The sequence below is a fragment of the Mizuhopecten yessoensis genome, unplaced genomic scaffold, assembly GCF_002113885.1.
Source record: "Mizuhopecten yessoensis strain PY_sf001 unplaced genomic scaffold, ASM211388v2 scaffold10185, whole genome shotgun sequence".
NCBI lineage: Eukaryota > Metazoa > Mollusca > Bivalvia > Pectinida > Pectinidae > Mizuhopecten > Mizuhopecten yessoensis.
This window is the reverse complement of record NW_018408421.1, coordinates 7,861-30,990: the sequence shown is the minus strand read 5'-3', so window position 1 is coordinate 30,990 and position 23,130 is coordinate 7,861. Positions and strand designations below refer to the sequence as shown.

General features: G+C 37.1%; 2 protein-coding genes across 2 annotated transcripts; one reads left to right on the top strand and one right to left on the bottom strand.

Annotated features, from left to right (window-relative positions):
- The first annotated feature begins 7,396 nt into the window (after positions 1–7,396).
- LOC110459690 lies at positions 7,397–9,875 on the top strand. Its single transcript, XM_021512060.1, has 3 exons — positions 7,397–9,303; positions 9,385–9,449; positions 9,504–9,875. The coding sequence occupies exons 1-3, from the start codon at positions 8,535–8,537 to the stop codon at positions 9,681–9,683; spliced, it is 1,014 nt and encodes a 337-aa protein (XP_021367735.1). The 5' UTR covers positions 7,397–8,534; the 3' UTR covers positions 9,684–9,875.
- Positions 9,876–9,881: 6 nt separating this feature from the next.
- LOC110459691 (mitochondrial inner membrane protease subunit 1-like) lies at positions 9,882–20,367 on the bottom strand. The gene is made up of 6 exons (XM_021512061.1): positions 20,281–20,367; positions 18,710–18,898; positions 14,412–14,500; positions 13,780–13,888; positions 13,219–13,329; positions 9,882–11,380 (listed from the first exon to the last, which is right to left on the bottom strand). Exons 2-6 carry the CDS (start codon positions 18,821–18,823, stop codon positions 11,327–11,329), a joined length of 477 nt encoding a protein of 158 aa, XP_021367736.1. The 5' UTR covers positions 18,824–18,898; positions 20,281–20,367; the 3' UTR covers positions 9,882–11,326.
- Positions 20,368–23,130: the final 2,763 nt, after the last annotated feature.

The following is a 23,130-nucleotide window of genomic DNA, read 5'->3' as shown; positions in this document are numbered from 1 at the left end:
TTTTTTTATACGCGTGTAGTTTGTCATTGGATATATGCACTTTATGAAAACATTTGAAAAGGAATATTCGTCTCGTGAATAATCCTTTTTACAGAAAGGTTTGTCCCATGGTTGAAGAAAGGTGTTTAGCCCCGTACAGATGTCACATTCCGGTACTAAATTCAATACATATTTATATATATATACTTTATGTTTATGCCTATTATCATTGTTGACATTTAATTGTAAATGTATGACGGGAGAAGCCCGTGATAAATTGTAAAAACGTGTGCCCCATCCCTTGTTCAATTTTATTGTCAAGAAATATGTTTAAAGCTAAATAAATTTAAATTCTGAATATTGGCAAGTGTGCAATTAACTTATAATGATGAATAACTACTGTTCAATAAGTTTTAATACGGACTTAGAAATCATATTACTTGGTTTCATAGTGCGGTAGAAAGTTGCAGTTGCCTGACGCCGGCGCTATTTTTAGCAGGGCTTTCCCGAACAATTCAAGTGGTCAAACTGGACATTTGGAACGGACTATGAATATGGGGATAGCGAGGTAACATAAGTGGAAGTGCATACAATACATACATTCATTAAAAAAAAAATGGCTTTTCGCGTGATGTCCCTTTAATAGGACGTTAAACAAAATTAAACCAAACCAAATCAAATATAGAAAGGCCGTTTTTAACGATACAGAAATCGGGTGTAGTTGTTATTTTCCTCATATTGACTCATCTCGCCTACATTTCGTCACGGATACAACTGTAGTGGAATTGGATCAGGAATTAACCAGTGACTAGTTGGCTCAGTGGTTATGGTGAGAGTGACCGTTACTTGGTTTGTAGTTCCAGGGTTCGAATCCTTGTGTGGTCATGTTACATCTGTTCTCCTATGTTACATATTATCGGATATATTTTTATTTCTATTTTATTCACTGTACACCAGAAATGTTCGTTGCAGTTTATTTTCTTCCTTTTTGCCCTCCGTTGTGAGGACTCATTTATCATTACAGTCAATATCAGTAAACAACATAGCATTTATGGTTATTTAATGTGAAAGCCGAAATTTACACCGGACGAAAATTAATTTCGTGGGCGAGGGGTGAAAGTCTTACTTTTCTCGATATAAGGTGGCAGTACCCAAATCGGATCGGTACCCAAATCGGATCACTTTTTGCAAAAATACTTATAAATAAATAATGCGTCAACAAATCAGTTATAACAATGATGTAGTCGTAGAATAGATAGCCATGCACTATTTTTTGACTTCAGATAATTAGTATTTAAGTTCAAATAGCACAAGAAAACGTAATTTAAACTCAAATGTCAATGTTTTGATTACGTTTTTAAAAAATGGCGCGTGCGACGACTATGCACTGTTTTGGACAATAGGAATAAATTCACACAATAGAAATACTTTTTGCCATATAAAATCTAAAGGTCATCATAAAATGTTAAGATGCTGACAAAAAAAATTCATTTGAAGCGTAAGATACTGCAAAATTCAAGCCGTGATCTGATTTGGGTCCCGACATTCGCAAAAACCGGAGACGCTGATTGGTGACTTCAGCGTTCTATAAATATCTCAAGTGAGCCCCGGGTGCTAATTTCGTTTGTGAGAACATCCATCGATATTCTATTTTTGATACAACCATAAATGAATATAATTCCTTCACAGATTTTTCAATGATTTAATAAAATGATGGTTTGGTGATCCGATTTGGGTATTGTCACCTTACAGTATTGCATCAGAGGATACCCCGTCAGATATGTTTCTTTCGTTTGTTTGTTTGTGTTTAAAGTATAGTCATATAGGGAACGAATTATCTTTTAAAATGACCATTTGAGAAAACAAAATATAAAACTCATACATCTTATAAAATAAGCAACATGATCAGCTAAGAAACGGGTAAGAAACTGAATGAGTAAAATTCCAAAATTCAGTTAGTAGTTTCATGTAAAGATTGAAATGAGAAAAGTTTATGTATTCCGTCTTTGCGTATTACAGAGTTATCTTCTCTTGGGAACAGGTATTGATTGTTGCGTCATTGATTTGTGCGAGAAAATTACGTCGTTTTCTCAAAAATTGATGACGTTACTCTCACAAACAAGTGACGTAACAATCAATCCCTCCTCCCAAGAGAAGATAACTCTGCAATACGCAAAGACGGAATAAATGCAGTAAATAGAGTCATGTTGGTTAATAGGTTTGTAAAACAGTCAAATTTCTTTTACATATTTTAGTAATAGCTCCAAGTCTACCGAAGTGTAAAGGGTTTACATGTTCGTGACATAAAAAACAACATTCTATTAAAATGTGCTCCACTGTAAATGGAGTCACAGGCGTGGCATGTTGGTGGATCTCTCCCATTAAGCAGAGAAGCATGTGTGAGCTTAGTATGACCAGTACGGATCCAAGAGAGGGCAACCTCCCCTCAGCGGGGTCTTAGACTGGGCAAACAAATTTTAAGTTTTGGTTGCACTTTAAAAAGGTTGTTGCCAATATCGAGAGACTATCGTTGCTGTCAATCGCTTTGAATAGCCAATCGTAAAATGGGTTTAAAATCTGTAAATGTTTGATATCGATGTGCCGCGTTTAATGCATTTTAGCTGCTCCGTTCATTCCAACGTTGCTCGAGATCCATAGAAAAGTAATTTTGCATTTATTTGAGATACAATATTTGCTGTGAATGAGCAGGGAACTTCGAAATGCACTCCCGAAAGAACGATTCGCGTTCTTCTTTTCTGAAATCATTTATTACAATTATGTTATGTATAGAAAACCTTTTCGAATGCGTAGCTGCAGTTTTTACCGTACTATAGGGAACCTTATTGAACACTTAGAAAAGGACAAATTGAATTACCGCATACATTTTTAGTTTTCCATTTTCACTATTTATTTACCATTACAGTATATTTCTTGACACACTTGCAATACGCCTTTGTTCAGCACTCCATGATCTGATAAAATAAGATAAAATTACTTTACAAACTCAGTTTTCAGATTTTATGATATTGAAACGTTATCACCTCCTTGTCTAAGATGTTTCATTGCATTTCTTGTTACATCTACCGAGCACTACGTTCTTCAAATATTTTGTTAATTTTGCTTTGTTTTCTAAACGGTACAATTAACGCTCATGCAACAATTGAGTTCATATGGAGACGGTTGCTTTAGGGGCCGATAAAGGAGTGGGCACGACAGAAAAGAACATTTTAGATTTTCAATGTAAAGCAGAAGACAACGAGGAAAGATAACAGTTCTGCGTGAAGGGACACATGAGTTGCCTCTTAGGATAACAAGCAGTGGGATAAAGAAAGATCAGGGTGTAACATTTATCAAGTGTAAGAGCGATGTAAGCCTCCCCGCTCGATTTTGACAATGTAAATAATCTGTTTTGTCGTAATATGCTTTGATGTTGTTCGATTCCTGATGTTGTAAATAAAATATAATCTACACTGAAAAATACGTTTCCGTATTTGTAAGGAAGCACTACAATATTTTAGCGGAAGCGTTCAAATGTAACTTTAGTAGTGAAGACACCGTGTTTATTCGAGGTCACTGGCGCGATACTTGTAGACAATAGAGAAATTGAATTGTTTTTCTAACTGAAAGGTACGAGAAAAAAAATCACTTACCTGACACCTCGGTAGGGGTTATGTTACAGAATCTTAGCCCTCGACTGAGATAACCCCATCTTGCTTAGTTATCATCCAATAGTCAATCATACAGTTTGGTCACCAAGCACCCATATTGTCCAAATAATTTTAATTTACCTATTTCATGGAAAACAACAATGGTCATTTTGTCAAGTGAAATATTTTTTAAACAGCTGCGAACTGCAAGACACGCAGTTCATTTTTAAAACAAGAGGCCCAATGGGCCTGAACCGCTCACCTGGTATTAATCTCGCACTTGTAATCTTAAAAATGGACCAAAATACAGCTGCAGACACAATATCAGTGTTTGATTCATAAGAACCTATTAAAAGATTTAAACATATGACGCCTGTGACTTTGAATGTCTAACAAGAACATTAGGGTGAACAGAGTTTATAATCTTCCAACCCAGCATGCTTTTGGCAAAATATCATTATCCTGGACCTTTTGGTTATACAGAACAAGTCATTTAAAGATTTAAACATATATTGACCACTCTTACCTTGAATATGGGCGAAGGTCATTCATTTTAACAAACTTGGTAGCCCTTCATCCTAGCATGTAAATGACCAAATATCTTCACTCTTGGCCTTTTGCTTATTGAGAAGAAGTCGTTTAAAGATTTTAAACATATTTGACCCCTGTGACCTTGAATATATGTAAAGTTCATTCATTTGAACAAACCTGGTTGCCCTTTATCCCAGCATGCTACTGGCCAAATATCATCATCCTAGGACTTTGGGTTATTGAGAAGATGTTCAAAGGTTTTAATCATATTTGACCCCTGTGACCTTCAATATAAGCAAAGGTCATTCAATAGAACAAATTTGGTAGCCCTTCATCACAGCATGCTACTGGCCAAATAGCATCATCCTAGGCCTTCTGGTTATTGAGAAGAAGTTGTTCAAAGGTTTTAACCATATTTGAGCTCTGTGACCTTCAATATAAGCAAAGGTCATTCAATAGAACAAACTTGGTAGCCCTTTAACCCAACATGTTACTGGCCAAATATCATTATCCTAGGCCTCTTGATTATTCAGAAGAAGTTGTTAAAAAACTTTTTAAGACAATTGACCCCTGTGACCTTGAAAATGGACGAAGGTCATTCATTTGAACAAACTTAGTAGCCCTTTATCCCAGCATGCTACTGGCAAAATATCATCACCCTGGACATTTTGGTTATTAAGAAGAAGTTGTTTAAATATTGACGATGGACGCCGGCACCACGGCATAAGCTCACTTGGCCCTTCGGGCCAGGTGATCTAAAAGCACGTCTTCATTCTGATAAAAATGGTTAACTCCATGGGTACTTATCATGTCAGGTGACGTCTTATTTCATTTACGCAAAGCGAGAAGTTCCTAAACTTTATTATTTCAAAAATATTGTATTCTGATATAAAGACTAACCATCGTGTTTATGAACAAGAGGCCCAGGGGGCCTGTATCGCTCACCTGGTTATTTAAGCAATCATGGCACAATATTTACATTTGCTCTGTAATGCCAATTTGTAACCACTTCAGACATGCAGGGTAAGAACTTGGAAGCGTTACTATGGAGACTTTATAATTCATTAAGAATTAAGGTTGTTACTATTACTAGCACATTAGTTGGGTTGGAGATAAAAAGTATGTGATGGCTGTTCATTTGTCAAATTGTCTATATAAAAAATACCAAACTTTACCCCCTCTCCAAAGCCAAACAAGGGACATTGGGCACATGAAAATCACAAAGTATATAAACCACTCGAAGGCCTTTACAACTATGAGTAGTATTTGATACTAGCATTTCTGGATCTGCAAGAGAAGATTTTTGAAACATGCCTCCTTTTTCACCCCAAACCCAGTCCCCTAGGGGGTCAGGGTCACAAAATTAATACCAGCATACCTTCCTCCCCTTACAAGTATTTCTGTCAAATATGAGCAAACTCCGTTCCAAACATTGGAAGATATGGCCTATTATGTATATTTTCTATATAAACTATACTTAATTTCACCCCCTCACCAGGGGCAAATGGAGGGGCCTGGTAGACATGAAAATCACATTTTTTATAAACCACTCAAATGCTTTTACAGCTATGGGTAGTATTTGATCCTGGCATTTTTGTAACTAGGAAGAAGACTTTTTAAATTTTCCCAAATTTCTCCCCTTTTTGGCCCCTAACTCAGCCCCCTAGGGGATCAGACTCATAAATATTATACCAGCAATGCTCCAAACATTGGAAGATATGGCCTATTATGTGTATTTCCTATATAAACTATACTAAATTTCACCCCCTCACCAGGGGCAAACGGGGGGCTTGAATTGGTAGACATGAAAATCACAATTTTTATTAACCATCCAAAGACATTTACAACTATGAGTATTATTTTGTTTTAGCATTTCTGGATATGGAGAAGAAGATTTTTTATTTTTTTCTAATTTCTCCCCTTTTTGGCCTCTACCTAAACCCCCTAGGGGGCCACACCCTTATTTCATAAATCCATTGAGCCCCTGGTCCCAAGGATGATTCATATCAAATTTAGTTAAAATCCAATCAGTTGTTTAGGAGATAAAGGCTTTTAAAGGGAAAAATTGACGCCGGACGCCGGGGTAAGGCATAAGCTCACTTGCCCTTCGGGCAGGTGAGCTAAAAATATAGTGTTTTTTTCATCTCTCAAAGAAGAGGTCACAAAAGCAAATTCTAGCATTCTACAAACTTTTAATGTTCTTTGCGCCGAGTTACAAATTTTCTCCCAGTTTCTAGACTGATTTCTGACATATCTTGCACACAATTTGGTATGCAAACTGTGGGCGGATTAGTCGAGTGGTTAACACTTCGGCCTTCCACGCAGGCGGCCGGGGTTCGATCTCCGAAGTCGTCGCACGCATGGAATATAAGAGAAAGTGTGTTTCTCCTGCCCACACAACTCCAACAACCCAGGTGGAGTGTAAAATGGTCTGGGGTGGATGTTGCGGTATCTGTGATGTAGCATTCAAGTGAGATGGCACTATAAAAGATGCCGTTAGAAGCACGGTCCCACTACAAACAGAACACAATACATCTCCAGCACATATGCAGGCATGCATACATAGGGAGATATTAGCCAGGTGGCATAGGACTAGTAGTTAGCGCCTGATAAGGCAGCTCCTGCGAATTCCTCAAAAATTATTATTATTATTGTTATTTTACTTCAACCTTTATTTCCTAGCGCCTTGCTTGCCAACACCTCTCTTTTGGCATTAATGTTGAGTGTTTGCCCAGGTGAGGAAGGCAATAGGTTCTATTCCCAGGTCGGGACATACCGAAGTCCTTAAAAAATGGTAGTTGTTATTCCCTGCTTAACGTTCAGCATTAAGGGGAATGGCAACAACTGGTTCACTCGTTGTCAGTATAAGGTGACCGGGCGGAATGCTGTGCTTGGTGCCTTCGGCATGGCATCTCAGTGAGATAGCACTATAAAGTCGGCATCAGATCCGCGCTATCACAAGGAGGCAAGCACACTAACATTCCCCGTCTCCTGCATACACACACCCAAGCACGCATACACTACACACATGGAGGCACGTCCCTAATTGACCTTAGCTGTTAATAGATGTTAAACAAAATTAAACCAATTAGATATGATATTATGTTTGTGTAAGTCATCTTTTTCGCAGGAGCCATCTTTGTTGATAAGGAAGAAACGCATCAGACCTGTACCTTTACATCCGATTCATTTCATATAATTTAGCAACACCAACATAAATTTATAAACTATACCAAACATAATGAATGCAAACGGCTCTACATGAAAATGTTTATTTTTGGAAATTTAAAAAACAATTACAATATGAAGATATTTGTAATAACTTAAAAACCTTATGTACACCTTAAAGCCATCTTAGATACCTGAATTCTTGATATTTTACTTCTGTGACAAAAGAAAGATTGCACAGCCAGACCAGGATTTGAACTATTAAACAGACGCTCAAACCAATTGAACTATCTGGTCGTCGGCGAAAAACCGAGTCTAGTTCCGCTACATCCCTTCCTCCTAATACAAAGTCTTTGATGCTGAAGATACACCAGATTTTATACCGTCTTATGTTGGTAAACTTTGTTGGGTGCCAAAAGTAGCAGGAGAGAAATGCACAGCCATGCCAGACTGGGATTCAAACCCAGAACCCTCAGACTCTAGACGGACACATGATCGCCAGTGATCAACTTTGTCTAGTTCCTCATAACTTCTTATATCACAGAACAGATATGTTATATGCCTACACAATAATCGGTTTAAATTTCTTAAAGATAAATATTCATTTGTTCTCAATAGGCAAATCAATAAAATACCACATATAATTTTACATGATGAGTATGTAGTGTTGAATAACATATTTACATGCTATAATTACTGATATGTAACATTGATTCATCGTGCCACACATATAATATGGTCACAAATGTCAATAATAACTATTTTACAAGAAAGCAACTGATATACCATATCTGGTGCGTTTGGATCTTTGAAGATTATCTGAAGTTTAAAGAAATATTAGGTTGATGACAAATGACTGTGATAACCATAGATCACTAAATAAAAGCATAGATAGTCAAAAACATTTATTTCTAAAAACAAAAGGTATATATGAAATGTTTATCTTAATTGTTTAATAAGTCAAAATCATGCATACCAAACATTTCCGCACACTCAACATTACAATCAATCTATTTTATAAACCAGGCCCCAGGATCATGAAATCTTGGACTTATTTTTTTGCTTAGCCAATCACGTATGACATCATTTTTCATAACAGTATTTGTGATTGGTTAAGTCAAAACTTGAGACAGTTTTAGAATTAAGCTTGTTTTATGATCCAGGGGCATGTAGTTAATGCTGTCACTATAATGATTGCCAAACAAAATTATGTCAACATACATGGTCATTCCAAGGCAACATGTCACAATGGTGGTTCCCGGACAACATGTCACAATGGTGGTTCACCGGACAACATGTCACCATGGTGGTTCACCGGTCAACATGTCACAATGGAGGTTCCCGCACAACATTTCACAATGGTGGTTCACCGGACAACATGTCACAATGGTGGTTCCCAGTCAACATGTCAAAATGGTGGTTCCCGGACAACATGTCACAATGGTGGTTCCCGGACAACATGCCACAATGGTGGTTCACCGGACAACATGTCACAATGGTGGTTCCCCCACAACATGTCACAATGGTGGTTCCAGCACAACATGTCACAATGGTGGTTCCCGGACAACATGTCACAATGGTGGTTCCCGCACAACATGTCACAATGGTGGTTCCCGGACAACATGTCACAATGGTGGTTCCCGGACAACATGTCAAAATGGTGGTTCCCGCACAACATGTCACAATGGTGGTTCACCGGACAACATGACACAATGGTGGTTCCCGGACAAGATGTCACAATGGTGGTTCCCGGACAACATGTCACAATGGTGGTTCCCGCACAACATGTCACAATGGTGGTTCCCCGGACAACATGACACAATGGTGGTTCCCGGACAAGATGTCACAATGGTGGTTCCCGGACAACATGTCACAATGCTGGTTCACCAGACAACATGTCACAATGGTGGTTCACCGGACAACATGTCACAATGGTGGTTCACCGCACAACATGTCACAATGGTGGTTCCCGGACAACATGTCACAATGGTGATTCCCAGACATTAGTTCACTATGGTGATTCCTGGACAACATGACACAATGGTGGTTCCCGCACAACATGTCACAATGGTGGTTCCCGCACAACATGTCACAATGGTGGTTCCCGGACAACATGTCACAATGGTGATTCCCAGACATTAGTTCACTATGGTGATTCCTGGACAACATGACACAATGGTGGTTCCCGGACAACATGACACAATGGTGTTTCCCGGACAACATGACACAATGGTGGTTCCCGGACCACATGACACAATGGTGGTTCCCGGACAATATGACACAATGGTGGTTCCCAGACAACATGACACAATGGTGTTTCCCGGACAACATGTCACAATGGTGATTCCCAGACATTAGTTCACTATGGTGATTCCTGGACAACATGTCATCACCATAGGGATTCCCAGACAAAATGATGTCACAAATGGTGATCGCCATCCTTGATATACCGGAGGTAACACTCACCTACCTTCTCTACATGCCTGGAATATGTAACGAAAAAAGTGAAGGCTCAGTGTGCCCCACCTTCTGGATGAGACGAGAAGACTAGTTTGTTCCTTTGATACCCATAAAAAAATTGGCTGGCTTTGAAGTTGGGTGCCACTCGTCTGTAATCTTCAAAAGACAGGTGTCAGCCTAGCGATTAGTCAGGTTATTTAACCTGAGACCAATCAGCTTGCTAGATATTTGCCTTGGTGCAGAGAGTGAATGTGAGCATAACCACTGGAGTATCAAAGATGGATGATCCTCAGACAACATGATGTCACCATGGTGACTCCCAGACAACATGATGTCACCATGATGACTCCCAGACAACATGATGTCACCATGGTGAATCCCAGACAACATGATGTCACCATGGTGAATCCCATCTTCGCTAGCCAAGTGTTTGCTTCGTATACACTCCAGTTACCCTTGGCAGATATAGGCGTGTTTTCGTAACTCCCTCCACTGCTACCTAGCGGATATACCGAGTTATTGCTCTTCTATCAAAAACCTTTTAACCAATCACAATGACTGTTACATACACGCTCACTCCATCGGTGGTGTTGACATAAGCACGTGTATGTGTAATTTTCTGGGGAGTTGGGATTGAATCATAGCATGCTTTTTTTATTTTGGTGTTACCGCTACGTTCACACTTTGTCCACCTGATAGTCCTGATCTGTGAGCTTACTTTAAATTTCCAATCAAGGTTTGCCATTCTGTTTTTAATGCCTCAAGTTTGGCCAAAATGTCATGCTTCATTTCAGAAAGCTTGTTGAGTTTGTTCCAACAATGGCAGCACACATATTTTCCCAGGTCATCATTTACATGTGGCACTTCGTAGTCAAGTATTTCCACCAACTGATTTAACACTCCAAAAATGTCCCCAAAGATTGTGCGCCTACTTTTTTGGGGCAAAACACTCTGAAATAAACAATGTGATTCCATACAGGGCGTCGCCATTACTGTTGACAAAGGTCAACAGCGCTATATGTAAGATGTAATTTCATTGGATGCAAGCGATTGGCGCCGCGCGATAATTTAAAGGCTCGGAAAACACAGCTTTTTCAGCCAAGGGTAATCAAAAGGTTATACGAAGCGAACACTTGGCTAGCGAAGATGGGTGAATCCCAGACAATATTGTGTCACTATAGTGACCTGCAGACAACATGATGTCACCAAGGTGATTCCCAGACAACACGATGCCACGATAAAGAAACTGCCTGTAGGTGACTTCTCTAGAGTATGCTCATTGTCATTTCTGTGGATTTGTTGCAGGTTTAATTGAAGAAACAACAGGAATATTCAGATGTCTTCAAATGTACATTGATGATATTTTTTTCTCTCTATTACCCACCAATATATATGTTATATATATGGTATCAATGAGTAATTGTCTTTCAAAAGGCAGTGGAGGTAATCAGCCCTGTTTGGTCATCAGCTAGTGTTATCAATATTCAGCTCTTGAAGGGTATACATTAGAGGTAGTCAGACTGATCTGGCTGCAGTGGTAATCATATGTGTCTTGATTTGTCGGATAGAGAACCAACCTGGTTTGGAGGCCAAATCTGACAACAGAAGAACACTGTGATGGTCAAATATTTACAAATACTTTGTGATTTTCAATTTTGAATGAAGTACATTTGAAAATTTCTTTATAAAAGAGAAAAATAAAACTTCCACAAGAGGTCCCATAGGCCTGTACTGTTGACATGTTATGCAATACTGTTGGCAAACATAGTACATCTATGATACCTGAAGTAGGTTATAGACAAATATCCATTAGTTTTATGTAATTTTGATATTTTCTCTTGTCTTCTCTGTTGATTGGTTATTATGACAACAATAACTGGATTGTGTGGTACCTTTTGATCAACATTTCATACATCACTCTTTGACAATAACCTTTAAATATGAGGCCATCTTTTGTGATGTTGACTAGAATCAAAATCTCAAATATATAAACAATTTTGATTCCTGGCATTTCTTTTTTTTTACAGGCTAAAATTGAAATATGCAAAACAACAGAAGAAAGAACTAGGAGATATTTAAGAAAGTTTGACAGTGATTTGTACTTCATTTTCTGAGAACCCTATCACACTTGGAACAAGAAAAGCGAGCAAGACTCATGATACCTTCTGCCCTTGCTTGGTTCACAACGTAGGACACAGCCAGTCGCCTGGTCGCCAATGGCGACCAAAACCTTGATTGGGCGACTAGAAATTGTCAAAAGATGGATAGTTACTGGCCCAAAAATAAATCATTGGGCGAGTACATTATTATTCTCAAAATCGTAGTTTATTCCCATAAATTAACCACCCCAACTTCGGAACACCCATTTACGGAAATCATGTACTCTGGGTCAAGCAGTTAAAACGTGCAAGTGCATCAGAATTGACACAGACAGTCAACATGGCAGATACAAACAAGGGCTGAGGATTTAAGTAAGTTAACTTATGTATATTTATAAGTCGTAAGTTTTCTTCGCTGCAAGTTACTATTGTATGTTGTTGGTCTGCCGTATCACCAGTTCTGGTTGCCGACCAATTCTCGCCAAGTACCAATTCTTGCCAAAGACCGTGTATCGTGCGATGTCACACAAATTATCGTGTTTTTTTCACACACAATCCAAAGAAGCTGTATTTTTAACCATATAAGCAAAATTTCAAGACTTAGCTGTCCTGTACGCTGGATATATCAGGTAATGAACTCTAAGTCGCCCCAAAATCGCCAGCTGATCGTCAGGGGGGGTCACGTGACTTTTTTTATCTAAATATAACAAAGTCGTCTGCAGTTGTAAATTCCTACCAGGTGAATTCAGTGACAATGAAGACTATGGGAATGAGGGGAGGGTTTTTAGGGTTATGTGTCGGGAGGGTTTGATTGAAGAATAAAGAACATCTATTTATATTGCTTTATTGCCATTTTTTATTGCTCAAGACTGAAAAAAATCTTAGTAAAATGATTGGGCTACCAATATTCATTTTGGGCCTCTGAAATAATTTTTGTACTCGCCCACACCTACACTGGATTCATAGTATTGTGAAATTTTATCTTTTGAAAAAGTGACCTTGACCTGTAACTTATCACTATTTTAAACTTATCCAAGGTATACCCAAGGTTTCTATATATAAGTGTGAAGTTTATCTTTTAGGACACATAATGAATGTGATTTTGTAATTTTCTGTTTCAGTACTTGAGTAAGTGACCTTGACCTTTGACCTATCACTCGCATATTCAATCATCATAAAACTAATGTCCAGGATAGACATCTCTTTGAAGTTACACCAAAGTATGTGAAGAAATATGGCTGTAATAGTGATCATAAGGAGTGTGACAGACAGACAGACAGAAGAGGACAGACACGTTATACCTTCCACTTCACTAACAGGGTATAATTACTTACCCTGTAAAATACCTTTGTATACACTAAGGCATAGGGAACAGGACCAAAGCTGCGAGAGTCATGGGAAAAATCTCTGTTGTCTCCTTCAAGCCACACATGACCCTTTGGAATCTGAAATAAGCGTTCATTTATCAGCAATAACTGCACAAAAACATACAGCTTAATTTATCTAATATCTCTGTATATTTCTTATTTCTTCTTCACATGGCCAAGTCAAAGGAACAAAGGTCAAAATTAAATTCCCTTTAAGTTAAGATATCTCAAAATTCCTCAAACAAACTATTGAGTTATATGAACAAAAATTCATAAAAAAAAATTTATTAAAACTTACAACAATAATAAGTATACACATCATGCTATTTAGTTTTCCAAGTGACACAAATATTTCCTTGTGCAGTGTATGAAGAGTTCTTTAATTACAATGCATAAAACACTTTTAGCACATAACTAAGCCTGGCCACATACTCCTACATAGGAGCTATAAATCAGAAATGTTCAGTCTATTTCCCCACCACCTTCCTTTCTTCTATGTATGTTCAGGACTGCACATATGTAACTTACTTTCGTGTACCATCCCTTGTTAAAGACTCTTTCACCCTCCATAGCTACTACACGCTTACAGACGTACATGAATGGATCCTCTGGTGACTTACACAGCACAATCTCACCACTGTAATACACAAAATATGGTAGATCACTGTCATATAACCTATATAGGGCAGAAAATAGTTATACTACGACTCTGACCTGTGATGATGTCACATAAAGCTTGATTATAGTACTAGTAATAGTATCAGATCCCTTATTGTGAACTTTCCATTTCTTGATAGTAGCATCCCTGCTTTCCCAAATTTATGTTTTCTACATTGCCGTTGATTAGGTTTTCAAAAACTTGATATGAATTTCACCATTTTCGTAATAGATGTTGACTGCTTACAGGTAAACTTACATACAAGGTTTCTAGAGACACAGGTTAATAAAAGGTATTGACAAGCTTTATAGTCCCAAGTAATGCTGAGCATGATCACATTGGGAAATAAGTTCGAGGTTTTCTTTGCGATATGAATTCAATGTTTTTAATTACACCAGAGACACTGAGTTAAGTTCTTGTACATTGTACTATCATCATCAAAGCCCTAGGCTTGTATACTACATTATAGACTAAATATTTTACCTCCGAAATTTATACTTACTTTTCTAACTTTCGTCTTGTAATGGCTAAACGATCACCAAGGATGATATCCCCAGAATGTAAGGTCGGCTGCATAGAAATCCCATGACACTGGAATATACATACATATGACGTAAATAAGTTATAACCTGCATGGTATATCTTCAAACTTCAAGGGTTCTGTTTCTGAAATACATTTGTTCTCTACACACTTTGAATGTGTCATGATAAAATCAAAGGTTTTGTACGTGTCACTTTGTAGAAGATAAAAGTGAGTTGACCAAACAAATTTATTTTTATGTTTTGCTTGATATATTGTTGTTATAGTAGATATTTTTTTGATATTTTTAGTGTGGTCAATTAAGTTAACCAGTCTGAAGTTCTTGAACTGGGTACAAAAACCAACAGTGAGATGTTTTATTACCCCACGAATAGCGCCATCCTATCCGGTTTAGCACCACAAATAAATTGATGAGAAGGTCAACAATATTTCAATTCTTTTTCAGGTTCAATAAAATTCTGATCATTCTGTTACAAGATATCGCACCATCAGCCAGTCAGAATTTAAAAGCCTCATTAAATAAGTGCAGAATTTTAGCCTCATTAAATAAGTACAGAATTTGCTAAGCATTGAACCTAAGTGACAGACTTTGGTTAGTTACATCAAGCAAGTCTGATCAAAATCATTTGCCAACTTGATAACTTAAGCAAAAGCTTGGGTAACTAGTATACTAGTCATGTTTGATCAACATCCAATCATTCCTTCATCGAAAATATTTAGCCAATCAGATTGCAGCAGCCTCATCAAATATGTGCGAATTTTATCCAACATCGAATGCAAGTAAAAATCCAGGATAAATAGTATACCAAACAAAAGTTTGATCGAAATTAGAGGATTCCTTGAGAAGACATCACACGGACACCAATCAGCCAATGCAACAGCCTCATTAAGTATGGAAAGAAATTGCCAATTTTTACCTAGGGGTATATACAAATATTTTGTTTACGTATTTAATTTTAAGCATGTGGAATTTCCCCTTGGAAAGTTCAAAAGGTTGGCAAGTATGTATGCATATGAGTTGGTTCACATCTACTTGTACTTCAATACTTTACTTACCACTAGAGCTGTAACGATACATCAATACTATTGATACCATCAATAACTTACATGACAATACATGCATTGTAAATGTATCACAACTCCTGTATTGTGGTACTATATAACATTGGTGGTCCGTTGCCTAAAATTTTGACTCGGAAGAGTTACATCCCCTAACCAAGACTCTTTTAATTATTCTATTAGAGCTTTGCGATACATATAATGATAATATGAAATAGGTGAGACACGGGCACACATACACATTAAATTACTGTTTCCTACATAATTTAACCGTTACATTTTATGTACTGATCAGTAGAGTAATAAATATCCAATCCTCACATAATTCAACGGATGTGCCATTTTATTCGCATGGGGTGGGGGTTGGTTTGAAGCTAAGGACCCCCCATTCCTCCCCTGGGATTTTATTTCAAAATATATGTCCCCATATTGGGACAGGAGCAAGTTAGGATCATTTTTATTTAAGTAGCTCTGGACAATATGTCATTTGTTTAAATTATTCTGTATTTGAAAGAGTAATTCCATGCTTTTCAAGATATAATAATATAAGGGTAAAAGCGTCAGTATTTGAAGATTTTTTATGTGGGATTATTGGATGGCCGAATGTGCCCGGCCCTCGGGTAAGTTCAGCCCATGTTGGAATCAGCATAATAATGACGTCATAATGCATTCAACGTCACATTTCACAGCTTCCCATGTATCTCACAGGCTGTACCTGCACCAGTGTCATGGGCCGAACCTGCCCCAAATTGATATATCAAAAATATTTTATACTATAGCAATAGGGAAGTCAATACTTAGCTTTTATGTTTACTGCTAAGATCCTCACAATTATAAATATTTGCTCCTTGTCCCTAACCCCATATTGAACCCTCCTGCACTGGATCTGCCCTGGCTCCTTGTCCCTAACCTCATATTGAACCCTCCCGCACTGGATCTGCCCTGGCTCCTTGTCCCTAACCCCTTATTGAACCCTCCCGCACTGAATCTGCACTGGCTCCTTGTCCCTAATCCTATATTGAATCCTCCCACACTGGATCTACCCTGGCTCCTTGTCCCTAACCCCATATTGAATCCTCCTGCACTGGATCTGCCCTGGCCCCTTGTCCCTAACCCCATATTGAACCCTCCTGCACTGGATCTGCCCTGGTTCTTAGAAACTCTTGCAAATTAAATATTGGCGATAATATATCACTCATCATAATATCATCTGCATGATGGGATGATTAACCAAATCCTATCTTCTGACCATATTGGGATATTTTGGACCGCTCTCTATTTTTTCCTTCATCTTTCTTTACTTAGCTTTTGAGATGATTCAAAACTCTAACAAACAAAGTTCATACATTTTTTTGTTTCTGTAATTACTCCATTCCGTTCTTTCAATGGTCATTCCTTTATTGATATGAAAATCAGTCTGTTTAAAAGTGATAATGACTTTTCATGCTGGGCAATCATAACAATTTCAATGAAGACAGTCTGAGGAGGATTTTGAGACCCATATTAGATATAGCTTATCTGTTTCTTTTCTTATAGGAATTGGAAAACAAAATGAATGGTTTTCAATTACTAGAGTCATGTATGATGGACATCTCAGAATTTAATTGATCTAGCAACACTTGTTAAAAGCAATGTCAGAAACATTTTTATTGATCTGCTCAATTGTCTCAAGAAATCAGAAGAAGGTTTCAAATCAGTGGTTGTACGGAGTTGTGTGTATCGCATTCAAAATATTCCCAAAATAATTTTATATTCCACCTCGACAAAATGTTATTTACAAAAGGCGATAAACTAGTCGAAGTCAAAAATGAAAGTTGTGGGGTTCTCCAATTGGTTTTTTTTTAGTCTGCCCTAACTCCGACGCCATGGTAAAGAAAACGGACGGCGCTAATAAATGTAAGCCTGGAGGAATCGTCACTCTGGAAACTTGCCAATGCAAAACGTAAAAATATTAAAAGATTTTAAACCAAATGGCATGAGGAATTTGATTGTTTGAGGCTAGATAATCAGTCGGAATACAGTTATCACAAAGAAATTTATAGCGTCATCTCATCACTTAATAGACAAATTAACAAACATCAGCGCTGTTACGTCATCAGTGTATTAAAACCGCTTACTCTGTAAGCAAAACGAGAAATACGTTAACGATCAACATAGGTGACATTATACAGAATGGATCTTGATATGCATGCAGTCATCTCTGCAATGTTTCATTATCAATAAATAATGAATTCTTTTTTTTAAATATCGATCACAAAATGAAAACAAATGCTGAATATGATAATTCTCATTGTTTTTATTTCATGAGTACATAATTTAAGACAACAAATTGTTGTACCCCCCAGATAATGTATACCTGTACCCCCAAAATCTGCTGGTGTGCCCCCATTTTGCAAACATTGGGGGTACCAAAACCCCACGATATAAAAATGAGTGGAAAGAACTTTTTAAAAAATAGCATAAATGTATGAAATACATACACTACAGCAAAGATATCAATTATGTGTCGATGCCTAAAATGTAGTTACAAAGCAAAAACATGCACTGAACTGTAGGGATAAGATTAAACAAAACCAAAATATTCTAAATAATGTTGTATAGCTGCAAAAAATTTATGTTGGCTTCAGTGAATGTATTGTCAACACTAGCATGATGCGTGATAACAGTGATGTCACAGTCGTGTCACAACATGTTGTGAGCGTCATTTCGGCATTGTTCAATATGCGATATTTCTTCTTTTCACCAAAAACAAAATATGTATGACTGGTTTATATATAAACATACTAAGCTAAGGACAAATATCAAAATAATATGCAGGACATCAAAGTGTTTCATCAGAAACATTGACTTGTAAAAGGTTTTACGGTTGTTACTGGACATAAAAATCTGCCGGAGATAGGACAAAAAATACCAGGTATTTATTGAAAATGTCAAATTAATTGTTTGTGCAAAAACAGAACATCAATGCAATCACGGAGCAACGCATGTTGCCCTTTTATGCAACCCTGACCCTGAAGTTTTTGAAGCCTTCATCTAGCATAGAATCAATTCACACTCCTTCTCCCGTACTTTCTGTACACATGTTGCCAAAATGGCTCCCACTGCTCGACAAATCGTGAATGTATCAATGTAAATTGTGGCCTTCATATAATGATATTTATGGTATCGTAAGCTAGCTGGAAATACTCAGCACTACTTACCACTGCAAATGTTCCCACATATTCTGTCATGCAGTGTAGAATACAGCCAAACTTGACCAGAGTGAACACCCTCCTACCGATCCTGGTCATCAGACTGACCGGTGCCGCTGCCATTTTTCCTCAGTTTGTCAACTGTTCATCACATTCGCAGATAATGACATTGTACACCTGATATTTCCATGGGATTTTCTGCAAATATATGTAATACAGTAAAATGTCAAAATCACATCATATAAGTGTCACAGTAAAATTTCCAATAAAGCAATGTCATACCCATATCATTTGACAATGATTACTAATGCTATTGAGTATTGTGAGGGCCAATACATACTACAACTTTGTCCATCCAGTTATAGAAGCCATGTAATTTGTGATACATAAAGTATATAAAACAAAATACAAGAATTGTAAATAGAATATTTGTGTCTACTTATCTATTGTGTGCAGATTCTGGAAAATCTGTATCCAGTTGGTTTTCATACATATGTTTTTTACTTTCGTTTTCAGTGTATGAAATGCAATGACAACTGGATACTGACGTAAGACATATGTGCAAAGCTTTTCTTCGCTAACATGTCTGTCTATCTTTACTTCACTCCAGCTCTATAATTTGAAGGCGTCAGATTGATCTCTTTGGATCGTCATTATTGCATTGTTGTATGTCCTCATCACTACATGCAGGGTAAGCAAATTTATGTTGAATTTATTTATTTGAATTTTTCGGGTCCTTCTTAAAAGCGTCTTCAACCGACAACAAGCGTCTTCAACCGACAACAAGCGTCTTCAAGTGACAACAAGCGTCGCCAGACAAAATCTTTTAAAATACCGAATAAAGTAAGCGACATCAGAAGATATGTTGTTAATATGACTATAATACACCTCTGTAACAAATTTCAGCTCGATATTCGATAAAATGACCCAATTCCACGAGGAATTTTTACGATCGCGGCGTGGCTCATGTGTGTATTCGCATGTAAAGCGAAGAAAGCGTCGCCAGATAATATCGTTACAATTACTCGCTAAAGTTAGCTACATCAGAAGATATGTTATTAGTTAGACTTTTATTGATATATATTCCAAATTTCAGCTTGATATTTGAAAAATAAAAAAACGCACAGTCCTGTTAAACAACAAAAGTTAGTTACCTGCTGACAATTACGCTAAAAGAAGAACTTTTTTACGCTTTCACAACACTTGTGTGCCCTCAGGATATATATTATAAAAAGAACATGATTGATATGTAACATTTTAATGAGTAAACTGATATATATATTCATATTGATGTCCGTACGCGTGTTGGACCCTAATTCGCGGCCATAATAAATAAAAAAGGAACTGACAACAGCATCCACTACAGCCACATCTTGTGAGTTGCTTGTTAGTAAATTAACGACACGTTAAAGCGATTCACAATAGACAGATAGAGGAATGTTCTGTCGAGATGATTTTCGTGCTAAGTGAAGTCGGCGAAATAGTTACTGTAACTCAACCATTGTTTTAAATAAATCATGTTGCTCTAAACTCTAACAGGAAAATCTGTGTTCGATATATCAACTGTAGCTACTACTCACTTCACATGTCAAACTGCAAAAATCCTGGCCTTATCATTCTTGAGCCTTAAGTTGAGGGCACCGGTACGAATTTGACCGGATGTTGAGTTGCTGTACGTAAATGACAAACGGGATCCCGGACCAATAGTCCGAATTACTTAGACTATAAGGCTAAATTCGCGTATCCGGTTGAAACGGTTGAACCGGTTGGACTGAGGCTGACCTCAGGAAAATTTAGTACGTGTAGATTGAGGGGTCCAGACCAGAGACGTATAAAGCCATATAAAGTTATATACGTCTCTGTCCAGACGTACCTGACCGAAACCAAAATGCTGACTATTGCCAATTTGCGTTATTTATTTCTTAAACAATGTCAAGTCACATGTAATTTTTAAGATACGTTATGTAATTTAGCGGACGCGTGAGAGAAGGATATACTATTCTTGATACATTGTTTTTTATTCTCCGAAACTGTGGATTTTTAGCTCTGCTTATAGAACGGTCCAAGTGTGTTCGTTTATCGTGGAAAATTTCTGCGCCACACGTACCGTTTCAACCGGGATACGCGAATGTAGCCTAACTATAATATATCGTCTAGTCACCAGTTTCCGCGCGTTATGTATTTCCGCGCAGCCATTTTATCAAGCTATATCTCGTAACTACGTGACCTGCTGGACACAACACAAGGATATTTTAGACGTTTGGCAATCGTCTGTAAACTGACTTAAAAATTACCGGAAGTTAGTCCAGAAAACATGAGAAATAATCACCGATTAAAAAAACACGCATAAATATGCAGTTTTGCTTAATGCACTTTTTATCTTGCTCAAAATGAACTCATACCTGAAAAAACGGTGATATATTTCATTCATGAACCGGTCTTTTTTGTAGTCTGACAAACGCACGAAAATGTCGTATGCAAATGAGGCCACATCTCCTCGCCGATTTTTTTCCACTTCCGAAGAGCCAAGGAGACATTCTTATATCGATAAACAGTGTTTTCAATAAAACGTAAACCTTGTAATGCAATGAACTTACAATTTTAACCAAATTTTAAACAGAACAAAATGAGAAATAACTTACCATCAACCAAAACCGATATAAAACTGCAGAAAAAATAATAATAACAGATTCTATATTATATCTAAATAAATATAATAAATAAATTTATAAAATTACATGAATTCGTTCAATTTGACATCTTGAAAAAATCAATTAAAAATGTGAAATTTAAAAAAAGATTTTTTGATAATTAATTTGACAATCAAAGATATATTTTTTATTCCAAACGAAGCTTTTGTTCTTGCAGGTCACTGTAGAGAATTTCTTTTTAGTGTATTCGAGTTATCTTTCTTTGAACACTAAATCAAAGTAGACACACGGAAACATATAACGGTTACTTCCGATGGGAGAAATTTGCTAAAAATTGTTTGTTCTGATTTTTTTTAAATACAGTTTTACGTTGCTATTTTTTTTGTTTCCTTTAGTAGATTGTATATAATGTTTATGACAGTCTTCCGTAATTTCAACAGTTTTCTGCCGATATGAGTACGAAATCACGGATGCTTCTTAAGTGCGCGGAAACCGGTAACCCGAGGATATAATTATATATATGTCAGAAAAGCAACTTAGGTTTCTCCTGCCTTATTTTTTAATTTAATTGAAAGAGAATCATATTTTCACCCAATTTTGTAATTTAACGACTGCCTACTGAATCTCCTTTTTGAAATAAAAAAAGATAATGATGGAGCGGAGATCGGTAACGACAGAGACGTAGTCTGTCCCTGGTAACAATTGATGAATAAAAATGACTTATTTTTTTATTTTATTTTTTTAGATTGCAAATATAAATATATTTCTCTTCATGATATTTAATCATGTCGTCGTTTTTGTGTACTTTTCACCGTTTGTGTGAGCAAAAACCAAAGACCGTTAGGCCTATATTGTACAATAATTTTATTCTGTTTGAATCAAGCATTTAACATAAAAAAAAAACTGGTCTGGCCGGAAGTACCGCTGTTTGACTGGAAGTAAAAAACATAGAATATTGGAATGTGGCACATTGCACCTCTGTAATATCATTTTATGAACAGTTTCGTACCTATTTCTGCGCATGCTCGGAAAAACTTTAACTTCCTATCGCGGTAAAGTTGAAGCGGTGTAGTATATAGTCTTGGTTTTCTGTTGTATTTTATTCATTTTTCACTAATTGTGTAGGATTATATTGTATCAGCGACGTGCATAAAGGGTATTGGCAAGTACATTGATCTCTATTTTGCGATGTCATGTTATTGATCTGCTTCTGTCTTAACAGGAGGCCCACTGAACTAATAATGATATATAGAAAATAAAAATAACAGTGCATTTGATCCAATCTTCTAGCACTGAAATATGCTGGGTTGTTCTCAAATAAAATAATAAGATCTCAGAATTTAAAAATAGTTAACAAATTAATTACATGTAAAATTAAATGTGGGTACCTTCATTCGAAAAAAGGAAACCATTTCAGTTGCCCATTTGTTTAGATTTGCGAGGGGAATTTTTTGAAGAGTGTTGGTCTGTTGGAAAATAACATAGGCAATCGCATGGTCTATCGTCCAACAAAACATTACTATTAACCAATGAAAAGTTCCGTAACATCGAGGATGTGGTAGAATTATGCGTAATCATGGGCTTACATTATTAATATTAATAATATATGATTAAGTATCCTCCCTTCTTTATAAAGGTGTTTTCCGGAAACTTCGACAGCAATACAGCCGTAACCAACTAGAAGGGACTGTCGTGGCCAAGTACATCCGGGTTATATCCGTCTCTATCCATACCCATGGATCAATGAGACTGGGGGTTCAGGGCTGTCCGTACTCAGAA

Bases quoted from the DNA above. Each gene is read 5' to 3' on its own strand.
- LOC110459690 (XM_021512060.1), top strand. From the start codon at position 8,535: ATGTCAACATACATGGTCATTCCAAGGCAACATGTCACAATGGTGGTT. The intron at 9,304-9,384 runs ATGTCACAATGG...TTCCCGCACAAC, and splicing joins AATGGTGGTTCCCGGACAAC to ATGTCACAATGGTGGTTCCC. The intron at 9,450-9,503 runs GTGATTCCCAGA...CATGACACAATG, and splicing joins CCGGACAACATGTCACAATG to GTGGTTCCCGGACAACATGA.
- LOC110459691 (XM_021512061.1), bottom strand. From the start codon at position 18,823: ATGGCAGCGGCACCGGTCAGTCTGATGACCAGGATCGGTAGGAGGGTG. The intron at 13,889-14,411 runs GTAAGTATAAAT...TGTGTATTACAG, and splicing joins ACAAGACGAAAGTTAGAAAA to TGGTGAGATTGTGCTGTGTA. The intron at 11,381-13,218 runs GTAAGTAATTAT...TTCTGTTGTCAG, and splicing joins ATACAAAGGTATTTTACAGG to ATTTGGCCTCCAAACCAGGT.